This window comes from Ovis canadensis, chromosome 1, assembly GCF_042477335.2.
Source record: "Ovis canadensis isolate MfBH-ARS-UI-01 breed Bighorn chromosome 1, ARS-UI_OviCan_v2, whole genome shotgun sequence".
Classification (NCBI taxonomy): domain Eukaryota; kingdom Metazoa; phylum Chordata; class Mammalia; order Artiodactyla; family Bovidae; genus Ovis; species Ovis canadensis.
In genome coordinates this window covers 275213015-275232926 of record NC_091245.1, presented here as the reverse complement: position 1 = coordinate 275232926, position 19912 = coordinate 275213015, and the positions used below count along the sequence as shown (strand labels likewise).

General features: G+C 44.2%; 1 protein-coding gene across 5 annotated transcripts in view; it reads right to left on the bottom strand.

Moving 5' to 3' along the window:
* Positions 1-19912, bottom strand: part of PIK3R4 (phosphoinositide-3-kinase regulatory subunit 4) — a 77645-nt gene that overhangs the window by 4293 nt on the left and 53440 nt on the right. For all 5 annotated transcript variants that reach the window (XM_069568301.1, XM_069568310.1, XM_069568306.1 and 2 more), the window contains 3 exons: positions 5925-6089; positions 3317-3528; positions 1611-1742 (listed from right to left, as the gene is read on the bottom strand). In XM_069568301.1, the coding sequence (XP_069424402.1) occupies positions 1611-1742; positions 3317-3528; positions 5925-6089 (509 nt within the window). The remainder of the gene's footprint in view (positions 1-1610; positions 1743-3316; positions 3529-5924; positions 6090-19912) is intronic.

Here is a 19912-nt window from a genome sequence, read left to right as displayed (position 1 = left end):
ATACACAGGGAGGCTGAGGTTCTGAACCAAATCTTCAAAGATCAGTATTACAGAGTAATTTTCTCTTTGTGAATGAGAAAGCACTTCTGCTCTTAATTGGAGGATAACTACACCACAATATTGTGACGGCCTCTGCCAAACAGCGTATGTGTCCCCCGTCCCGAGCGGCAGCCCCCTCCCTCCCCACCCCATCCCTCTGGGTTGTCCCAGGGCGCCGGCTCTGCTGCTTTGCTCATGCTAGAAACTTGCGCTGCCGTCCGTTTCACACGCACTGATGTACATGTTTCAAAGCCATTCTCCCAAATCATCCCCCCTCGCCTTCTCCCAGAGTCCAGAGGTCTGTCCTCTGCTGCCCTGCATGTGGGGTGCTCATCACCGTGTTTCTAATTCCATATCCATGGGTTAATAGACAGTACTTGCCTTTGTCTTTCTCACTTACTTCACTCTGTATACTAGGCTCCAGGTTCACCCACCTCATTAGAACTGACAAATGTGTTCCTTTTTATATGAGTAGTATTCCATTGTGTGTACCACAGCTTTTAGGGAAGATTTTAAATAGGCAGATATAAAAACATGAATAAGTTTGGTACTGCTTCGCCTGGGGCTGGATGTGCTCACATAGGGAGCCAGCGCAGAAATACCAAGACTGAGCCCTTGGGCGGGCCAGAGATTAAATGTAGGAAGAGAAGAAAAAATAGCAAATCAATCGATGAAAGAACCAAGAGAGTGACGTCCTCAATATCAGACGAGGAAAGTGTTTCAGAGAGAGGAAGTGATCAACCAAGCAAGCGCCAACTCCTGTAAGACGCAGGATGCGTCACGGCCATGGGAGGCGGCAGCGTGAGTCACCGTGACAGCGGGCGTGCAAGAGACAGACGCATGGAGAGGAGGGGGTGGGGGCCTGGAGGGGTCTCGGGAGAGGAGGGGGTGGGGAGCCTGGAGGGGGTGCAGGGAGAGGAGGGGCGGGGGGGGGTCTGGAGGGGGCGCGGGGAGAAGAGGGGGCGGGGGCGGGGGTGGTGGGGCCTGGAGACAGGAGAACACGAGGAAACACAGCAGTCAGAGCCACAGTCTGTCAGGCGCTCACTGTGTACAAGGCCATATGCATCACAGGTGTTATCTCACATTCTTACAACTCTGCTAGACAAGTTTTTTAGCCACATCTTACAGTTGAGAAATATGAGTTTCAAAGAGTTGCCCAAGTGTCTTGCCTAAGAATCTATACAAGGAAATCTGAACACCCCATAAGAGAAGGAGAGGGAGGCTTGCAAGAAAGGCAACAGAAATGGCAGCTGAGAGGGAGACCTCAGGTTCCAGCTCAGATTTCCAGGAAGATGATGGCAACTTTAGCAAAAAACAGGGAACACAGGAGAAAGAAGACAACGGGAAGGCAAAGGTGGTGGACAGGAAGGGATGGCGGTGGCGTGACTAATGAGACTCCGTGAAACACAATAAATGAGAAATGACAATGAGATATCCGTGGCAGGAACTTCCACAGAATCAGAACTGACCACAAAAGCCAGCATTTGGCTCACAAAGTAAAAACTCTTAAGGTCATGAACCTGGGCAGCAGGGTCCTCTGCCCCGGCCCCACCAGCCTGCCCGCCTCCTACCTGCGATCACCCAGGACTGGTAGAGCGGGTGCATGGAGAGGCGCCGGACGCGAGCCCGCGACGGGTGGCAGTGGCTGGAGATGGGCAGCTGGAAGCGCATGTCCCAGCAGGCCATGGTGCCGCTGCTCGTGCCTGCGAGGGGAGAGGCGCAGGCGTGACCACAGCAGGCTCGGCTTCAGTGCCGATTCCCGCCGACGGTACGTTCAATCTGGCTGGCCACTTAGGAAAGAGGCTTTGCTTCCGGGAAGCTGCCCGTCCCACCCCTCGGTTCCAAACAGCACCTCAGCCCAAAGGTACAGAGTACTAGCACAGTGCTACCACAGACCTAGCAAGTGTGAGGCAAGAATGAACAGCTCACTAATGGCTGACACTAACTGCCAAAGGCACCCGTGAAAAAAACCCAGCAGGCCTAGAGAAGACATAAAGCAAATCTGATAAAGTAGAACATTCAGACTGCCCTACGTGAGCAGAGGTAGTTCACCGGCGCGGTAATCTCAGTCAGCCCTCAAGCAGCAGCAGCCCTGCGGCAGTCCTCAGAGCTCAATCTCTGCCATGTGCCCTTTTCTCTGGAACCTTCTGGAGACAGGCATGGCTGTCTGAGCACAGCAGACACTGGGTGACTGCCTGCATGTGCGCCCATGACATCTGAAACCCCACAGAGAGAATGCCAGCCATCCCAAAGAATAACATGCACTCTAATGCCAAGGCTGGTCTCCAGGTCCAGTGGAGACCGGGGTGGGAAAAGACCAAAGGGGCAGCGGGCCCCTCTGTCTCCTGGCCCCTCTGCAGGCCCCTCAGAGCTGGTGGGGCTGCGTGAGAGCCACCGGGGTAACTCGCTAACCTGTGGCGTGTGTGACAGCTACTTTTCCAAGCCTGGCACAACATCTTCCTGTGCCAGGGCAGCTTAGTCTCGCAGAAGGCAAAAGATAATGCACTTCACACAAACCATATAAAATAAAGGGCTGATAATTAATGTCACAAATCCAAGACAAGGAATCTATTGAACAGAAACTAACATTCAAGCGTAGCAGAGTCCAATTCTTCTGAAAGAGTGTGTCAAGTGACAATGAATAAGCTCCAGCACCTTCTAAAGGGGCAGGTCCAAAGCCTGGCCGGGCGGTGGGGGGCGGGGGCGGGGGACGGTTAGTGAAACTGAAACAGGAGAGAAGCAAGGGCACAGGTGCTCTTCAGCAAGGACAGGCACTGGGAAGGGGTCACAAGGCCAGCGGCCACCGTGGCTCTCCTCCTGCATGGGATGCTCTCACCTCATTAAGTCCTCAAAGCCACCCTTGGAGGGAATGGGCCCATCTGAAGGAGAGGACAGTATGACCAGAAGGGTGAAGCAGCTTGCCTGTGGCTACCGGGATTTAAAAGCAAGCGTGCTCAAATTCAAACGCTCTCATCCCATAAACCCAGCCTGTTGCTTCCCTGGCAGAGTAAGAAAACGCTGGCAAATCTGACCACTGTAGGGGCTCGTTTAAAAACAAAGAGAGAGAGTAAATTGTTACATGCGCTGAATACTGACCTCACTCTTTCAAATTTGTTTAATGAAAAAATTGAAATGCAAGTATTATAATAATGGGGGGGGGCGGGTAAAGGACATGGGGGAAAATCAGCAATGAAGACAAAGGAAAAGAGCTTTCTTAAGAGGCACGCCTGACAGCAGCATCCAGACCCAGTCAAGGACCTGAAAGGCAGCTCCCTACCGATGCAGAGCCAGCACTGGTGGATGTCCACAGCAAAGGAGGTGATGAGGCCTGCCTTGAGATCGTGCCTCAGCGTCCAGGCATTGCTGGAGGAGCGGAGGTCCCAGCCCACCAGAGCGCCGTTCACGGTGGCGTAGGCCAGCACAGACTGCGCCCCGGAGCTGAAGTGATGCAGGTCCACCACGCAGCCGTCCTCCTTCTGGTCTAGGACTCTAGGAGACACACGTCAAGAGGCAAAGGCTCGTCCATCACGGAAGACACAGCACCCGCCTCCACTGCAGATCAGTCTACCTTCTAACCATGGTCAAGAAGTAAAAACTCTGTGGCCCATCTAAGACAAGGATAGCTGAGCATTTTTAAAAAAAATTACTTCAGAACTACAGAAGAGCTGCGAATGTAGCGCACAGACTTCCATGTATCCTTCACTCACCTTCCCCTCATGCTGACTTCTTTTATTAGAAAGAAGGATTTAAGATTCACTGCTGTTACTGCATGAATCAATCATTCGCTCCCTTTTATTACTGATAATAAAGTGAAGTAAATAAAATTAGTGATTCCTTTGTAAGTACTATTCCATTCTTTGATATACCTGTTTGTTTGTTTTTTTCCAAGCTGAGATATTTTTAAACTAAAAATAATGCCATAAACATGCTGGCCAGCTTTCTTGGTCAGTGCGTATCAGGCCTCTGCACACTGCTGTTTCGGCTTTGTCGAGGGTCAGCAGCACTGTCTGTGAGAGCTGGGCAGCGAATCTGTCAGGATCCACAGCCACACGTGTTTCTGCTGCATGTTCTTTTTTTTTTAAAACAACCCTTTGAAAATGCAAAAATCATTCTTAATATGGGCCATACTGCTGGCTGTAGCTGGCTAACTCCTGTCTTAGGCAAAAAATTATATTTATAAACATTCTAACACTGACAATATCCCCTAAAGTGATGATGAAAAGTCCAGATGCCAAATAAACAGTGGAAAGGATCCACAGATCCTAAGTATTCAGAGCCAAGGGAACACAGGCAGACTGAATGCGCGGCCCGTGCGGGGTTTCCTGGGAGTGCCTGCCGCCAGGCAAAGCTGAGCCTCCTGGAGCAACCTGCTGATCCAGAGAGTCGGTGTTGCTCGGTTGCGTCTGACTCTTTATAGACTCCTTGGACTATACAGCCCATGGGATTCTCCAGGCCAGAACACTGGAGTGGGTAGGCTCTCCTTCTCCAGGGAATCTTCCCAACCCAGGTTTCCCACATGGTGGACGGATTCTTCACCAGCTGAGCCACAAGGGAAGCCAAGAATACTGGAGCAGGTAACCTATCCATTCTCCAGTGGATCTTCCTGACCCAGGAATCGAACTGGGGTCTCCTGCATCGCAGGCAGATTCTTTATCAGCTGAGTTAAGACTAACATTCGCAATGAAAAGTGCTGTCAGCTTAGAGGCTCTCCTGCACGAAACGTATACTCTGCTGTGGGGTCCTCACGCCATGCACTCTGCCAAGAGCTCTCTGGTGATTTACGCCATGCAGAGGCTGCTTTGTAGCCACTCTCTGCTGAAAGGACTTCTTAGTTCAAGGTTATTATAATGGGTCCTGGACAGAAGCTGCGCAAGTCTCTTTCGTGAACGTGTTTAAAAAAAAAAATAACATCTCTTAATTGGTAAAAGCAAAACAAAGAATAAACAAAATGATACAAACAAATAATAAAGTCCCAGGTGACCCAATCATCACCCCCTTCTTCCTCAGCTGCCCAATGGAGGTGAGCTATAATCCACTGAAACTGTGATGAGGCGTCTGGTGGCTCTGCTTCCTCCCTGAGGGGCCCCACTGTGCCTGCTCCGCCCTATGCCACCACCCTGCTGTGGCTACACCGGGTGGCACGCCCTCCAGGCCATCTCCCCAATCCACCCGTAAGCTGGTCCCCAGTCCTCATCACAGGGCATGCGGTCATACTGCACCAGAGTCATCTGTTCACTGGCCTGTCTCTTCCACCAGGCTCGTTTCTCAGAGAGTATAACAAACACATCTTACTCATTTCTGCAATTTCCCTTGTGCAGCACACACTAGTCAGCTGAAAAACTGTTCTGTTTGACCTTTAAATATCTTACCTTGCATGGGTTTAATCTATAAGCAACCACAATCTGTAAGAAGTGGAAGAAATTCTTAGATAAAGCCAGTCAGGATCTTCTTTTTAAAACAATAAGCAAACAATCTGACTGAACATTCTGCTCCATTCCTAGCAACTTCAGAGGCTTTACTGCCTAGTGACAAAATGCTGACAACACTTTTGAGCTTCCTTTAATGAAGAACACTCACATTTTCGAAACCAGCAGCCAGAGCTGAGACAGAAGATGTAACTGATAATTAGGTTATTCAGATTCCAGACTAGGATGAGCCACATGTTCAAAGCTGCCCTTCTGACCTTTGGACAAACTGGCAGAAATAGTTTCCTCAAACTGTGTGTGATAGATTTGAGTTGGAAACTCAATTTTATTCATTTCATGTGCTTAAAAACAGAAGTACATTGTCACAGGCCCTCAGCTGATCCAAACTGTATTACAGGAGGGTTCCATTATCCCAGGACACCAAATGCAGTTTAAAAAACACAAATGACAGACAGATACCTGCTCTGCAGAGGATGAATCTTGGGAGACTTGGGCAGCTTAGAGGCCTCAATCGCAAGAAGCTGGACGGCACCGTTATCAGACGCTATGGCTAAGTAGTGGGAACCCTGGCAGAATGTGAGCGTCTTGACACGGCCCCCAATTCGGCTATACGTGAGGATAGACCTGCAAAAGAAAATCAGAACTGCGTTTCTGAAGAGCCACAGAGCATCATTACTGCTGACATTAAGCAGGCACATTACTATTAACAAACAAACAATGATACTCTGAGGCCTGTTTCCCTCCCTGATTGTCTAACAAAAATAACTCCCCTCAGAAGCACTGGTACAAAACCACCTTTCTTTCTGATACTGCCAAGTGGCCATCTTCACACGCTTCTCTCTGATCACGGGAAGACTGTCCACCCTCCTTTCCAGCTGGACTTCCCACACTCTGGCCTGACCCAGCTTGCCTCCTTTCTGCAAGTCCTGAAGCCCTCCTCTTACCCCTGCAGTTATTCTATAATCCCGCAGATGCAGCTGCCACAGCAGGACGGCACTGGCTTTGGAATCATAGGGCCGAGTTCCACTAACTGACCACCAGTGTGATTTGAGTCAAGCCGCTTAACCTGCACTGCATCTCAGTTTACCCATTTACAGCCCAACATGCCTAAGCAGGAAACAGCATAGCTCAATTAACATGCAAATCATGAAACATTTATTAACACACAGTTTTACTATAATATTCAGTCTCTCCCACACACACATTGACCTCTCAAGCTGTTTGTCCCCCTCCTTTAAATTTACCACCAAACTTCCTGAATATGACGAGCAGTGCCTGCCTGCCTCCACTACAGAGTTCCTCCTTTATCACCCTCCACAAGCGTCACACTCAGCCTTCCAAGGGCCCACTCCTTAAAGGTCACAAGCCCCAAACACCAAATTTATTCACCTCTATCTTCTAAAATTTATTACACAAGTTAATACATCTTGAATATACAAAAACTATTTTTTCTTAAAAAGAAGTAAAAACATAATTCTAACACCCAGAGAGAAACACTTTTGTTGTTTAGTTGCTAAGTTGCGTCTGACTCTCTGCAACCCCCATGAACTGTAGCCCACCAGGCCCCTCTGCCCATGGGATTTCCCAGACAAGAATTCTGGAGTAGACTGCCATTTTGTTCTCTACCAGGGTCCTGCCCCAGTGGATCCAGGGTAATTCGAAGGGGAGACAGAGTAGGCAAGGAAAAACTTACTTATTTAGAAATATAAAAAGAGATTAGGAAGAAATAGTATAGTAGGAAAATTAGTAGAGAAAAGAGGCTGAATAACTTGGTTTACGTGGAGAACTAATAAAACCTCAGGACAAGAGGTTTGCACCATCTACGTTAGGCCACCGGTGCCCGTTTGAATAGCGGAGGGTGCTCCGCCTTGGGCTCCCTCTCATGGGTCTTAGAAGCCGGGGCAAGTAAGTAGACATGGCAAGCCTCCACGCCCCAGATGGGAATTCAGCTTGAAAACAGAGTAAGAAAAGAAGACAGGGGGGGAACCAGTCTTTCCAGTGACTGGCCCATCCTCTATTGTTCAGAAAGGCCTTTTATACTTTTGATTCTACATAGAGAGCAATGGATAATACAAAATTATGCAGTGTTAACAGCCCTGACTCATCGAGACCAGGCTTTCTCTCTGCATACCTAGTTGTATACACAAGTCTTAGGTGATTTACATCATCTTCTGGCCAGAAGGCAAATTAGCATTTCACAGCCCTTTTCTGCTAAGGGTAATAGTGCCATTCTTCCCAAAGTCTGGTGCCACTCTCAGAAAGCACTAAATAAAAGTTACATTCTTACATAGCAAGGACACAATAATTTATAACAAGAAAGTGGAGTACAGTGGTTTATAACAAAGAGAAAATTAATTAACTCAAAAGTCTAGTGTTGCTAACATCAAAACTACTATATTCCTATTTCTGGATCCTGATTACATTGATTAATATCCTCCTAGGTGCCTAAAAGATAAAGGATATGGAGGCCTGGCAGCAAACATTAACTCAACAAACTCTTCACCAAACTAATTCTTAACTCTATAAGGCTCTATATCTTTAAGATGCTTTAAGCTTCTTGCCTCTCATGGCTGGGGGCTGTAAACCAATCCGCAAGTTGTAAAAGTCCAGGCAGACCGGTCAGATAAGTTAGAAAGCCATCAAAGGGGTTTAAACCAAGACATTCTTTTTATATGCAGGAGACTGTTAACTGGAGCTCTGAGTTAACTTTTTCCAGAGAAAGATGGTAATGTCAGAAGAGTATAGTATAGCAGACAGTAAACAGACAGATTTTGGTTTCGGGGTAGATGCTCAGACAGAGGACCCCTTGAGACCTGACTCGCCTTGCTCATCAGGCCTCTCCGATGACCTTGTCATGGGTGGGATCTCCCGTGCTGGCTCCTGGCATCTCCAGGAGATCTTCCCGACCCAGGGACTGGACCCAGGGATTGAACCCCAGTCTCCTGAATTGTTAGGCGGATTCTTTAGCACTGAGGTATCTGGGAAACCCACAGAGGAACACTACAGACATTATTATATAGCTTCCCAAAGAGTTTTCTATGCATATTACAATATATTTATATTTGATTTATAAATAAACATGGAACATTTTACATATTAATTAATCATGCCTCTCTAGTTCACTTTTGCGTAGCAGCCTTGCTGAAATACAATTTATATGTCATCAAGTATAACATTTTAAAGTGTACAACTCAGTGACCTGAAGCATGCATGGGCATTTTATCCCTTCTATGGCTAAATAATATTCTACTATATGGATATACTATATTTGCTTATCCATTCAATAGCTGATAGACATTATGGTTTCCACTTTTTGGCTATTATGAATAATGCTACTGTGAACACTCATTTATAGACTTTCATGTGAACAAATGTTTTCAACTCTCCTGGGTTTATACCTAGGAGTAAAACCACAGGGTGACAGGTAATCCTATGATTAGCATTTGAGAAACTGTCAACCCTTTTTCCAAAAGTGCTGCAACATTCTACACTCATACCAGCAAAGTACAAAGGTGCTAATTTCTCCACATCGTCTCCAGCACTTGTTCTTGTCTTCTTGATTACAGTCATTCTAGTGGATGTCATGTGTATCCCACTGTGGTTTTGATCTGTATTCCCCTAAAGATGCAGAGTACCTTTTTTCCATGCCTCCCGGTTGCCCTTTCATGTTTTTGGGGGACTGGCTCCAGGACCCCCAGCAGATTCCAGAATCAGTCAACGCACTAGTTCCTCTAGGCCCTCTGTATCCAAGGGGTGTATATCAACAGAAAATATTCTATCCCTGGTTGACTGAATCCACAGAACCCACAGGTATAAAGGGCCAACTCTATCGGAATCCTCTGCTTTTTAATTACTTGTTTTCTTACTGTTGAGTTAAAACATTTCTTTATATATTCAGAGTATTTAAACATATGATTTAAAATTATTTATCTCATTCTGTGGGTTGTCCTTTCACTTTCCTTTGAAGCACAAATGTTTATAATTTTGATGAAATCACATCTATTTTTTGTCACTGGGTTTTTTGGTGGCATATTTCAGAAGAGAAACTTGCTCAGTTGTATCTGACTCTTAGAGACCCCATGGACTATACAGTCCATGGAATTCTCCAGGCCAGAATACTGGAATGGGTAGCCTTTTCTGTCTCCAGGGGATCTTCCTAACCCAGGGATCAAACCCATGTCTCCCTCATTGCAGGTGGATTCTTTGCCAGCTGAGCCAGCAGGGAAGCCCAAGAATACTGGAGTGGGTAGCCTATCCCTTCTCTAGCAGATCTTCCCGACCCAGGAATCGAACTAGGGTCCCCTGCATTGCAGGTGGATTCTTTACCATCTGAGCCACCTAAATCCAAGGTCATGAAGAATAACATGCCTATGTTTTCTTCTACAAGTTTTACGGTTTAGCTCTTACATTCAGGTCTATGATCCATTTTGAAAAATTCTCTGCAAACCATTCTTTAGCATGCAATTGCCCAGTAATCTCTACACCATCTGTTCAGGCTATTCTTCCCCACACTCAGCTGTCCAGGCACCTGTGTCAGAAAGCAGTGACCATAAACGTGCCTTTGCATGTCAGTTCTAGCCCACTGACTAATGCATTTATCCCTATGCCAGTAACACAGTGTCTTGACTGCTATAGCTTTGTGGCCAATCTGGAAGTGTGATTTCTCCAACTCAGTTCTTTCCTTAAGACTGTCTTGCTATTTAAGTCCTTCGCATTTCTTCATGAATTTTAGGATCAGAATGTCAATTTCTGTAGAAAGGAGTAGATGGAAATTTCATAGGGAAAACCTGAGGATCACTTTGGGGATGTCAGCTATATTAACAAAGAGAAAAAGTTTTCCACTGAATGAACATGGGATGTGTTTCTACTTAGGTCTTCTATAAATATTTTAAAATATTTCTTTCAGTGATGTTTGTAGCTTTCAGTATTCAAGTCTTGTATTTTTCTGTTAAATTTATTCTTCTGTACTTCATTGTTTCTGATGCTCTTGTTTCTGTAGTTCATCTTTGGATTGTTCATTGTTGTTGGTGGTGGTTTAGCAGCTAAGTTGTGTCAGACTCTTGGGATTCTGTGGACTGTAGCCTGCCAGACTCCTCTGTCCATAAGATTCTCCAGGCAAGAATACTGGAGTAGGTAGCCATTTCCTTCTCCAGGGGATTTTCCCAACCCAGGAAATGAAACCCAGATCTCCTACATTACATTGCAGGCAGGTGATTTACCATCTGAGCTATTGGGAAGCCCACAGCTCATTGTTAGCATGCAGAAATCCAATTGACTTTTATAATATATAAACACTATATGATCTTATGTTCTACAACTTTTTGTTGAAATCATTTGATAGTTCTAATAGGTTTTCTTTTTTATTGCTTCAGTTCAGTTCAGTTACTCAGTCATGTCCAACTCTTTGCCACCAAATGAATCACAGCATGCCAGGCCTCCCCGTCCATCACCATCTCCCGGAGTTCACTCAGACTCACGTCCATCGAGTCAGTGATGCCATCCAGCCACCTCATCCTCTGTCATCCCCTTCTCCTCCTGCCCCCAATCCCTCCCAGCATCAGGGTCTTTTCCAATGAGTCAACTCTTCTCATGAGGTGGCCAAAGTATTGGAGTTTCAGCTTCAGCATCATTCCTTCCAAAGAAATCCCAGGGCTGATCTCCTTCAGAGTGGACTGGTTGGATCTCCTTGCAGTCCAAGGGACTCTCAAGAGTCTCCTCCAACACCACAGTTCAAAAGCATCCATTCTTCGGCACTCAGCCTTCTTCACAGTCCAACTCTCACATCCATACATGACCACAGGAAAAACCATAGCCTTGACTAGACGGACCTTAGTCAGCAAAGTAATGTCGCTGCTTTTGAATATACTATCTGGGTTGGTCATAACTTTTCTTCCAAGGAGTAAGCATCTTTTAATTTCATGGCGGCAGTCATCATCTGCAGTGATTTGGGAGCCCCAAAAAATAGTCTGACACTGTGTCCACTGTTTCCCCATCTATTTCCCATGAAGTGATGGGACCGGATGCCATGATCTTTGTTTTCTGAATGTTGAGCTTTAAGCCAACTTTTTCACTCTCCTCTTTTACTTTCATCAAGAGGCTTTTTAGTTACTCCTCACTTTCTGCCATAAGGGTGGTGTCATCTGCATATCTGAGGTGATTGATATTTCTCCCAGCAATCTTGATTCCAGCTTGTGCTTCTTCCAGACCAGTGTTTCTTCTGCACAGAAGTTAAATAAGCAGGGTGACAATATACAGCCTTGACGTACTCCTTTTCCTATTTGGAACCAGTCTGTTGTTCCATGTCCAGTTCTAACTGTTGCTTCCTGACCTGCATACAGATTTCTCAAGAGGCAGGTCAGGTGGTCTGGTATTCCCATCTCTTTCAGAATCTTCCACAGTTTATTGTGATCCACACAGTCAAAGGCTTTGGCATAGTCAATGAAGCAGAAATAGATGTTATTTTGGAACTCTCTTGCTTTTTCCATGATCCAGCGGATGTTGGCAATTTGGTCTCTGGTTCCTCTGCCTTTTCTAAAACCAGCTTGAACATCAGGAAGTTCACGGTTCACGTATTGATGAAGCCTGGCTTGGACAATTTTGAGCATTACTTTACTAGCGTGTGAGATGAGTGCAATTGTGCAGTAGTTTGAGCATTTTTTGGCATTGCCTTTCTTTGGGATTGGAATGAAAACTGTCCTTTTCGAGTCCTGTGGCCACTGCTGAGTTTTCCAAATTTGCTGGCATATTGAGTGCAGCACTTTCACAGCATCGTCTTTCAGGATTTGAAACAGCTCAACTGGAATTTGATCATCCCCACTAGCTTTGTTCGCAGTGATGCTTCCTAAGGCCCACTTGACTTCACATTCCAGGATGTCTGGCTCTAGGTGAGTGATCACACCATCGTGATTATCTGGGTCCTGAAGATCTTTTTTGTACAGTCCTTCTGCATATTCTTGCCACCTCTTCTTAATATCTCCTGCTTCTGTTAGGTCCAGACCATTTCTGTCCTTTATTGAGCCCATCTTTGCATGAAATGTTCCCTTGGAATCTCTAATTTTCTTATAGAAATCTCTGGTCTTTCCCATTCTGTTGTTTCCCTCTATTCCTTTGCATTGATTGCTGAGGAAGGCTTTCTTATCTCTCCTTGCTATTCTTTGGGACTCTGCACTCACATGCTTATGTCTTTCCTTTTCGTGGCCCAGACAGTAAAGTCTCTGTCTGCAATGCAGGAGACCCGGGTTTGATCCCTGGGTTGGGAAGATACCCTGGAGAAGGGAATGGCAGCCCAGGCCAGTATTCTTGCCTGGAAAATCCCATGGACCGCAGAGCGTGGCAGGCTACCATCCATGGGGTTGCAAAGAGTCGGACATGACTGAGTGACTTCATTTTCACTTTTCTCTTCTTTTCACAGCTATTTGTAAGGCCTCTCAGACATCCATTTTGCTGTCTAGATTTTATCAAATTCTTTCTAAGAATCTTTTGAGATCATCTGTGGTCTTCATCCTTTATTCTATTAATGTGATATATTCACTGACTGATTGTTTCAAATGTTGAAAAGGGTTTGCATTCTTGGGATAAACTGTACTTGGTCATGGTATATCATCCTTTTAACATGCTGAATTCAGTTTACTAGTATTTTGTTGAGGATTTTAATGCTCATATTACCTATGCGTCTTGGTCTGCTGTTTCCTGGTGATATATTTTGCCTGGTTGTAGTATCAGGGTAACATTGCCCTTACAGAATGAGTCAGGAAATGTTTCCTCATCTATTTTTTTGAAAAAGGTTTTGAAGGATGGGCGTTAATTCATTAAGTATTTGGTAGCATTCACAATGAACCCATCTCGGCCTGGGCTCTTCTTTGTGGGAAGTTCTTCTTTTAATTACTAATTTAATCTTACTGTTATAGGTCTGAATATTCAGGTTTTCTATTTCTTCTTGATTACCTCTGATAGGTTGTATCTCTCTAGGAATCTGATCTGTCCATTTCATCTAGATTATTTCATTTGTCAGCATACAATTGTTCACAGTATTCCTCTGTGCTCCGTAGTGATGTACTCAGCAGTAACGTCCCCTCTCTCCTTCCTAGTTTTAACTTTAGTAATTCTCCCTTTTTAAACTGGTTATTGTAGAAAAGGTTTACCAATTCTGACCTTCCCAAAGAACCAACTTCTGCTTTTGCTGGTTTTTCTCCTTTACTTTCTATTCCCTATTTCATGTGTTTCTTCTTTGGTCTTTTATGATTTCCTTCCTTCTACTTGATTTGGGTTTACTTTGCTCTTCTTTTTCTACATTTAAGGTTAAAGTTAAGTTACTGATTCATGATTTTTCTTCTTTTTAAATACAGCTGCATGCAGCTATGAACTTCTCCTTGAATACTCCTTTAACTGCACCCTTAAGTTTTGGTTTGTTGTATCTTCATTTTCAATCATCTTAAAGTATTTCTCTAATTTCTCTTTGAACCACTGGTCATTTTGCATGCACTGCTTAACCTCTACAAACCTGTGAATCCCCCAAATCTAGTTTCATTTCACCATGGTTAAAGAACATGTGTGTTGATGCAGCTTAGTGCCTTTACATTTACTGAAGCTTGGTGTCTGTCCTAGACAATCTGCTGCAGTTGGGTAGAGTGTTCTATAGATGTTGGACCTGGTAGGTCTGCAGTGTGCTCAACTCTTATTACAGGAAGAGCATTAAAGTCTCCAACTATTACTGCTCAACTGTCTTCCCCTCCAATGTTGTCCATTCTTCCTCCATGCAGGGGCTCTGCTGTTAGCAGCCTGCTTGTAATTGCTATGTTTTCCCCATGGGCTGACCCTGTTATCATTATAAAGTATCCTTGTCTATCTGTAGAATTGATTTTTGTGTTAAAATGTTGTCTGAGGTAAGCTTAGCCACTCCAGCTCCTTTAGAAACTGTCTGCATGGTGTACCATTTTCAGCCCCTTTACTCTCACACTGCATCTCTTGAATTTAAACTATTATCTCTCGTGGGCAACAGTCATATCATATTTTGTCTTACTTCCTGCCAATTCTGCTTTCTGACTACATTTAATGGGATTAGCAATAAGGTAGGGCTTACGTTTGACATTTTGCTGTTCATTTTCTCTATGTCTTACATGGGTGGGTTTTTTTTTTTTTTGCGGGGGGGGGGGGGGGGGGGTGTTGTTCTAGTCCACCACTGCTGCCTTGTGTTATAAACATATTTTCTAGCACATGATTTTAATCCCTAATTTCCTTTGTCACACATTTTTGAGTCTCACTAAATGTTTTAAGGGTTTCTTTTTTCCCTGGAAAATACAATCAACATCTAAAAACAATCAGATGAGCACCAACTTTGCTCCAAAATATCTGCGCCCCCCCTCGTCTGTGCTATTATTGTCATACAAATTACACCTTTATGCATTATAAGCCTGTCAACGCAGTTTTATAAGTATTTCTTTACATAGTCTTCTTTTAAAGGAGATAGCCGGTAAAAAAGAGTTACAGAAAAAAACTTAACTTGTGCCATCTTATGTTCACTCCTGTGTCTACTGATACCTTTACTCAATGCTCTTTATTTCCTCATGTGGTTCAAGTTAGTCTCATGTCCTTTCCTGTTGGCACGATAGACTCCTTTCAGTATTTCCTTCAGGGAAAATCTGCTGGCAATAAATTCCCTGTTTTTATTTACCTTGGAATATCTTAATTTCTCCTTTGTTTCTGAAAGACAATTCTGCTGGATATAGAATTACTGACCATCAGTCTTTTTCTTCTAAGACTATGAATATATCACCTCAGTGACTTCCAGGCTCCAGCATTTCTGATTAAATGTCAGCTATTAACCTTACTGAAGGTCCCTTGTACAAGATTAGTCTCCTTTCTCTTTTGCTTCAAGATTTTCTGTCAACAATTTGCTTATCGTGTCTCTCGCATGGCTCTCTTTGACCTCTGTCCTGTTTGGAGTTAGCTGAGCTCCTCAAGTGTGCAGCTTAATGTTTCTCACCAAATCTGGGGTGGGGGTGGTTCAAGCCGCACTTCTTCCAGCATCTTCCTGCTCCTTTCCCTCTCCTCGCCTTCCGGGACTATCGTGTATGCTGGTGCCCCTGACGGCGGTCCACAGGCCTCAGAGGCTCTGTTCGGTGTTCTTTATTCTCTTTTAGTTTTCATACCTCTGAATGGATGTCAACTGATCTATTTTCAAGACCCTGGTTTTTCCTCTCGCCAGTTGAAATCCACTGTTCAGCCCTGAACTCTTCATTTCTGTTATTATACTTCTGAATGCCAGGATTTCTGTTTGTCATTTCTATCCCTTTATTGACATTGTCTATCTGTTGAGACATTTTTCTCATAATTTCCTTTTAATCCTTCAGACAACATTTCTTCTAATTCTTTGAACATATTTTTAATCACTAATTTAGAGTCATTGTCTAGAAAGTCCAATTTCTGGGATTAGTGAGGTACTTTTCTACTGCCTGCATTTCTTCCTGTATGTAGGACATATTTCCCTATTTCTTTGCCTGACTTTTAACTTTTGTCCAAAACTAGACATTTTAACTGGTATGTATTGACTTCAGAAATAAGACACCAATGTCACTGCTTATTTAGTGACTTGCCTAGAGACCAGTTCTACAAAGTCTTTATTTCTCATGTGCGGCCACTGAACTCTCTCTTTAGTTAAATTAGTTATCCGCTAATGACATTTCCTGGGGTCATTAAAGAATCCGCCTGCCAATGCAGGAGAAATGGGTTTGGTCTCTGGGTTGGGAAGATGCCCTGGAGAAGGAAATGGCAACCCACTCCAATATTCTTGCTTGGGAAATTCCATGGACAGAGGAGCCTGGCAGGCTACAGTCCATGGGGTTGCAAAAGTCAGACACAACTTACTGACTAAACAACAATGACATTCCCTTGCTCTCATGAACTGATGCAGGTCCAGCCTTTGTGAGGCTCTCTGAGCTAGCTGTGGCACACCTTCAACAAAGCAGTTTACAGCTCAGCCTCATCCTTCATCTCCTGCTCACACAGAGGCTCAAGATTGGCCACAGGTGAGAACCTGCAGCCTCCGGAGTTTCCTTGGGCTTACACACAACCCTGCAAGTGCATGCAGTCTTACAGATAACCATGCATACATCCAAACTTCAAAAAATCCTACTGATACCGCACACTTGCTTTAAAGTTTCTCGTCAGCCTCTTCTTAGCTACATACAACTGGGACTGCCACCTCAGGCAGATGCAATGTTAAACAAATCCCAAATAATTGCAACAAATGTTCCATGGGTAGTTTTTCCTCAAAGAACAAAGTAACAGGTCAAATAAAGTCAGGACAGGCCCTGATCATGGAGGTTTACAGCAAGCTGGTCAAACAGTGATAATTCTCTGGAAATGGGGCTTTGGAGGAGTTCCAAAGCCATTATGACCCCTCCAGTGGCTACTGCTGCTGCTAAGCTGCTAAGTCGCTTCAGTCGTGTCTGACTCTGTGCAACCCCATAGACGGCAGCCCACCAGGCTCCCCTGTCCCTGGCTACTAAGCTGTTGGTTTTCATGGTTACTGTAGTTGTGGGACTGTAAGTTTTCCAAGCCACTGTACAGCATGGAAGTAGTAGGGGGTGAAATCAGGGCTCACATACATGGCTCACTGTTCTGAGAGTCAGCCATTATTCTCAAACAACAATTTTCAGATTGACGAAGGACTTGAATTTCTAGAATTCTGAAAAAGTTGATTTTGACAGTTTTTGCCAGCGTTCTCATTGTTTTTAAGGAGGAAAAGATTTTTGAAAATTCATATTCTGTCATTCTAAAAACAGAAATCCTACATAAGTTCTTAAACCGACTCCTCAAACCTGTATTTTCACACGCTGTATCAATATATTCTATATCAAAAAAATGTATTTCTACAGCAATCACTTTATTTCCACAATAATCACTTATTTATCCAGTTTCATTCCTACTGCTGAATCTTTAGTTTGCTCCCAGTTTTTTACAGTTAAAAATTAAAAAGAAAGCAAGAAAAGACAACCCTTAGAATGGGAGAAAACAATAAGCAAATGAAACAACAAAGGATTAATTTCCAAAATATACAAGCCACTCATGGAGAAGGCAATGGTGCCCCACTCCAGTACTCCTGGCTGGAAAATCCCATGGATGGAGGAGCCTGGTGGGCTGCAGTCCATGGGGTCGCTAAGAATCCAACAGGACTGAGCGACTTCCCTTTCACTTTTCACTTTCATGCACTGGAAAAGGAAATGGCAACCCACTCCAGTGTTCTTGCCTGGAGAATCCCAGGGACGGGAGAGCATGGTGGGCTGCCGTCTATGGGGTCGCACAGAGTCGGACACGACTGAAGCGACTTAGCAGCAGCAGCAGCATGCAACTCAATACTATAAAAACAAACAACCCAATCAAAAAGTGGGGAAAAGACCTAAACAAACATTTCTCCAAAGAAGACAAACAGATGGCCAATAAACACATAAAAAGATGATCAACACTGCTCATTATTAGAGAAATGCAAATCAAAACTACAGTGAGACACCACTTCATATGGGTCACAATGGCCATCATTAAAAAATCTACGAACAGTAGATGCTGGAAAGGGTGTGGAGGAAAGGGGCCCTCTTGCTTTGTTGGTGGGAATGTAAACTGATGCAGCCACTATGGAGAACAATATGGAGATTCCTTAAAATACCAGGAATAAAACTACTGTAGGACCCGACAAGCCAACTACTGGACATGTACCCTGAGAAAACCATAACTGAAAAAGACACGTGTACCCGAATGTTCACTGCAGCACTATGTTCAACAGTTGGGACATGGAAGCAACCTAGATGTCCACCAACAGATGAATGGATAAAGCTAGCTTTGGTATATATATACTCAATGGAATATCACTCAGCCATAAAAAGGAACCCATTTGAGTCAGTTCTAATGAGGTGGATGAACACAGAGCCTATTATTCAGAGTGAAGTAATACGTAAGAAAGAAAACCAAGTATCATATACTGACACATATCTGGAATCTGGAGAAATGTACTGATGAGCCTATGTGCGTGGCAGCAGTGGAGATGGAGATTAGAGACGTGTGGACACAGCGGGGGAGGGGTGGGCGGGACGAATAGAGAGAGTAACATGGAAACACACGCACGACCATGTGTAAACAGAGAGCCAGCGGGAGTCTGCTGTCTGATGGGGATTCTGCGAGTCCCAGACTGGGGCTCTGTGATAACCTATAGGAGTGGGACGGGGTGAGGGGTGAGAGGGAGATTCAAGAGGGAGCCATATATGTACCTATGGCTGATTCATGTGGATGTTTGGCAGAAATCAAAACAATACTATAATGCACTTATCCTGTGATTAAAAATCAATAAAAATGTTAGAGCTGCTGATAAATCTCTTTCTTAAATGCTCTCTTGTGTTGCAGTATGACATAACTTAAATGGTTTCTTCTCTCTTCTTTTCTGACTGCTCTATTCCTGTCCCCAAAATTCAATTTTGTAAAGTTCAGGCCTCAGGTTAACCCTTTACTTCAGGGCAGCCATATCACTCAAAAACTTCAACTTCTAATACTATCTCAGACTCTAAACTATGTAATCCTAACACTGATAACTTTCTTGCACAACTCTTCACTGGAATAACACTCTACTTAGATGTTTCACCATCAAATTTGGCAAGTACCAAATACATCAGTGTTTCCTAAAATCAAGAAGCTAAATGAGCCAAAAATGGGGGAGCACAAATAGCATATATGGAAAATACAGTTTAGAATACTACAAAGGATTAAATTTTTTAAATCTATGTAAAAGTTAAAAAAAAAAAAAAAAACACAGCAATTTTTCAAGAATTAGTCCCCAAGGGAAAAACTAAAAGTTTAACTGAAATAAGAAAGAAGCAAATGCCAGAGCTAAGATCCAGATGGCCTAAATCACCGATGCAATTCAAGGAGAAAGTAAGAGCTGCAACGGGGTGGTCAGCCAACACACTGCGTGGGGGGAATGCCCAGGCACTCAGAATGTACTAGTGAGATTGCCTAAGAAAACACAGCACCGCTACGAAGGCCTCCTTCTCCTCCATCAGCTCACAAAGGCATGTGATGAGGGCAACACTCCCTATTCCCTCGCCCTCTTTCTCTCCCTGCACCTGGAATGAAGCCTCTCCAAGCTAAGGCCTACAGTCTGCTCTTACAGACAAGAGAGCAGCTGTGTCCAGAGGACACCCATTCTCCTAAACATCATACAAACGTTCCAAAGACTACAGTTACTGTCAGCTGAACTGCCACATTTTCTGGTAGACCACTGCCTAAAATATGACACTGGGACAAAGGCATGGCTCTGTGATAAAAAATCATCTGGAATTAACAAGAGAGGTTTTTGCAAAGCTAATGGATGATTCCAAGTTTTTACTTGAGAGGTTTACTCCAATCAATTAAACTTATCCTCCTAATAAAAGCAATAATGAATACAACTAATGATGATAATA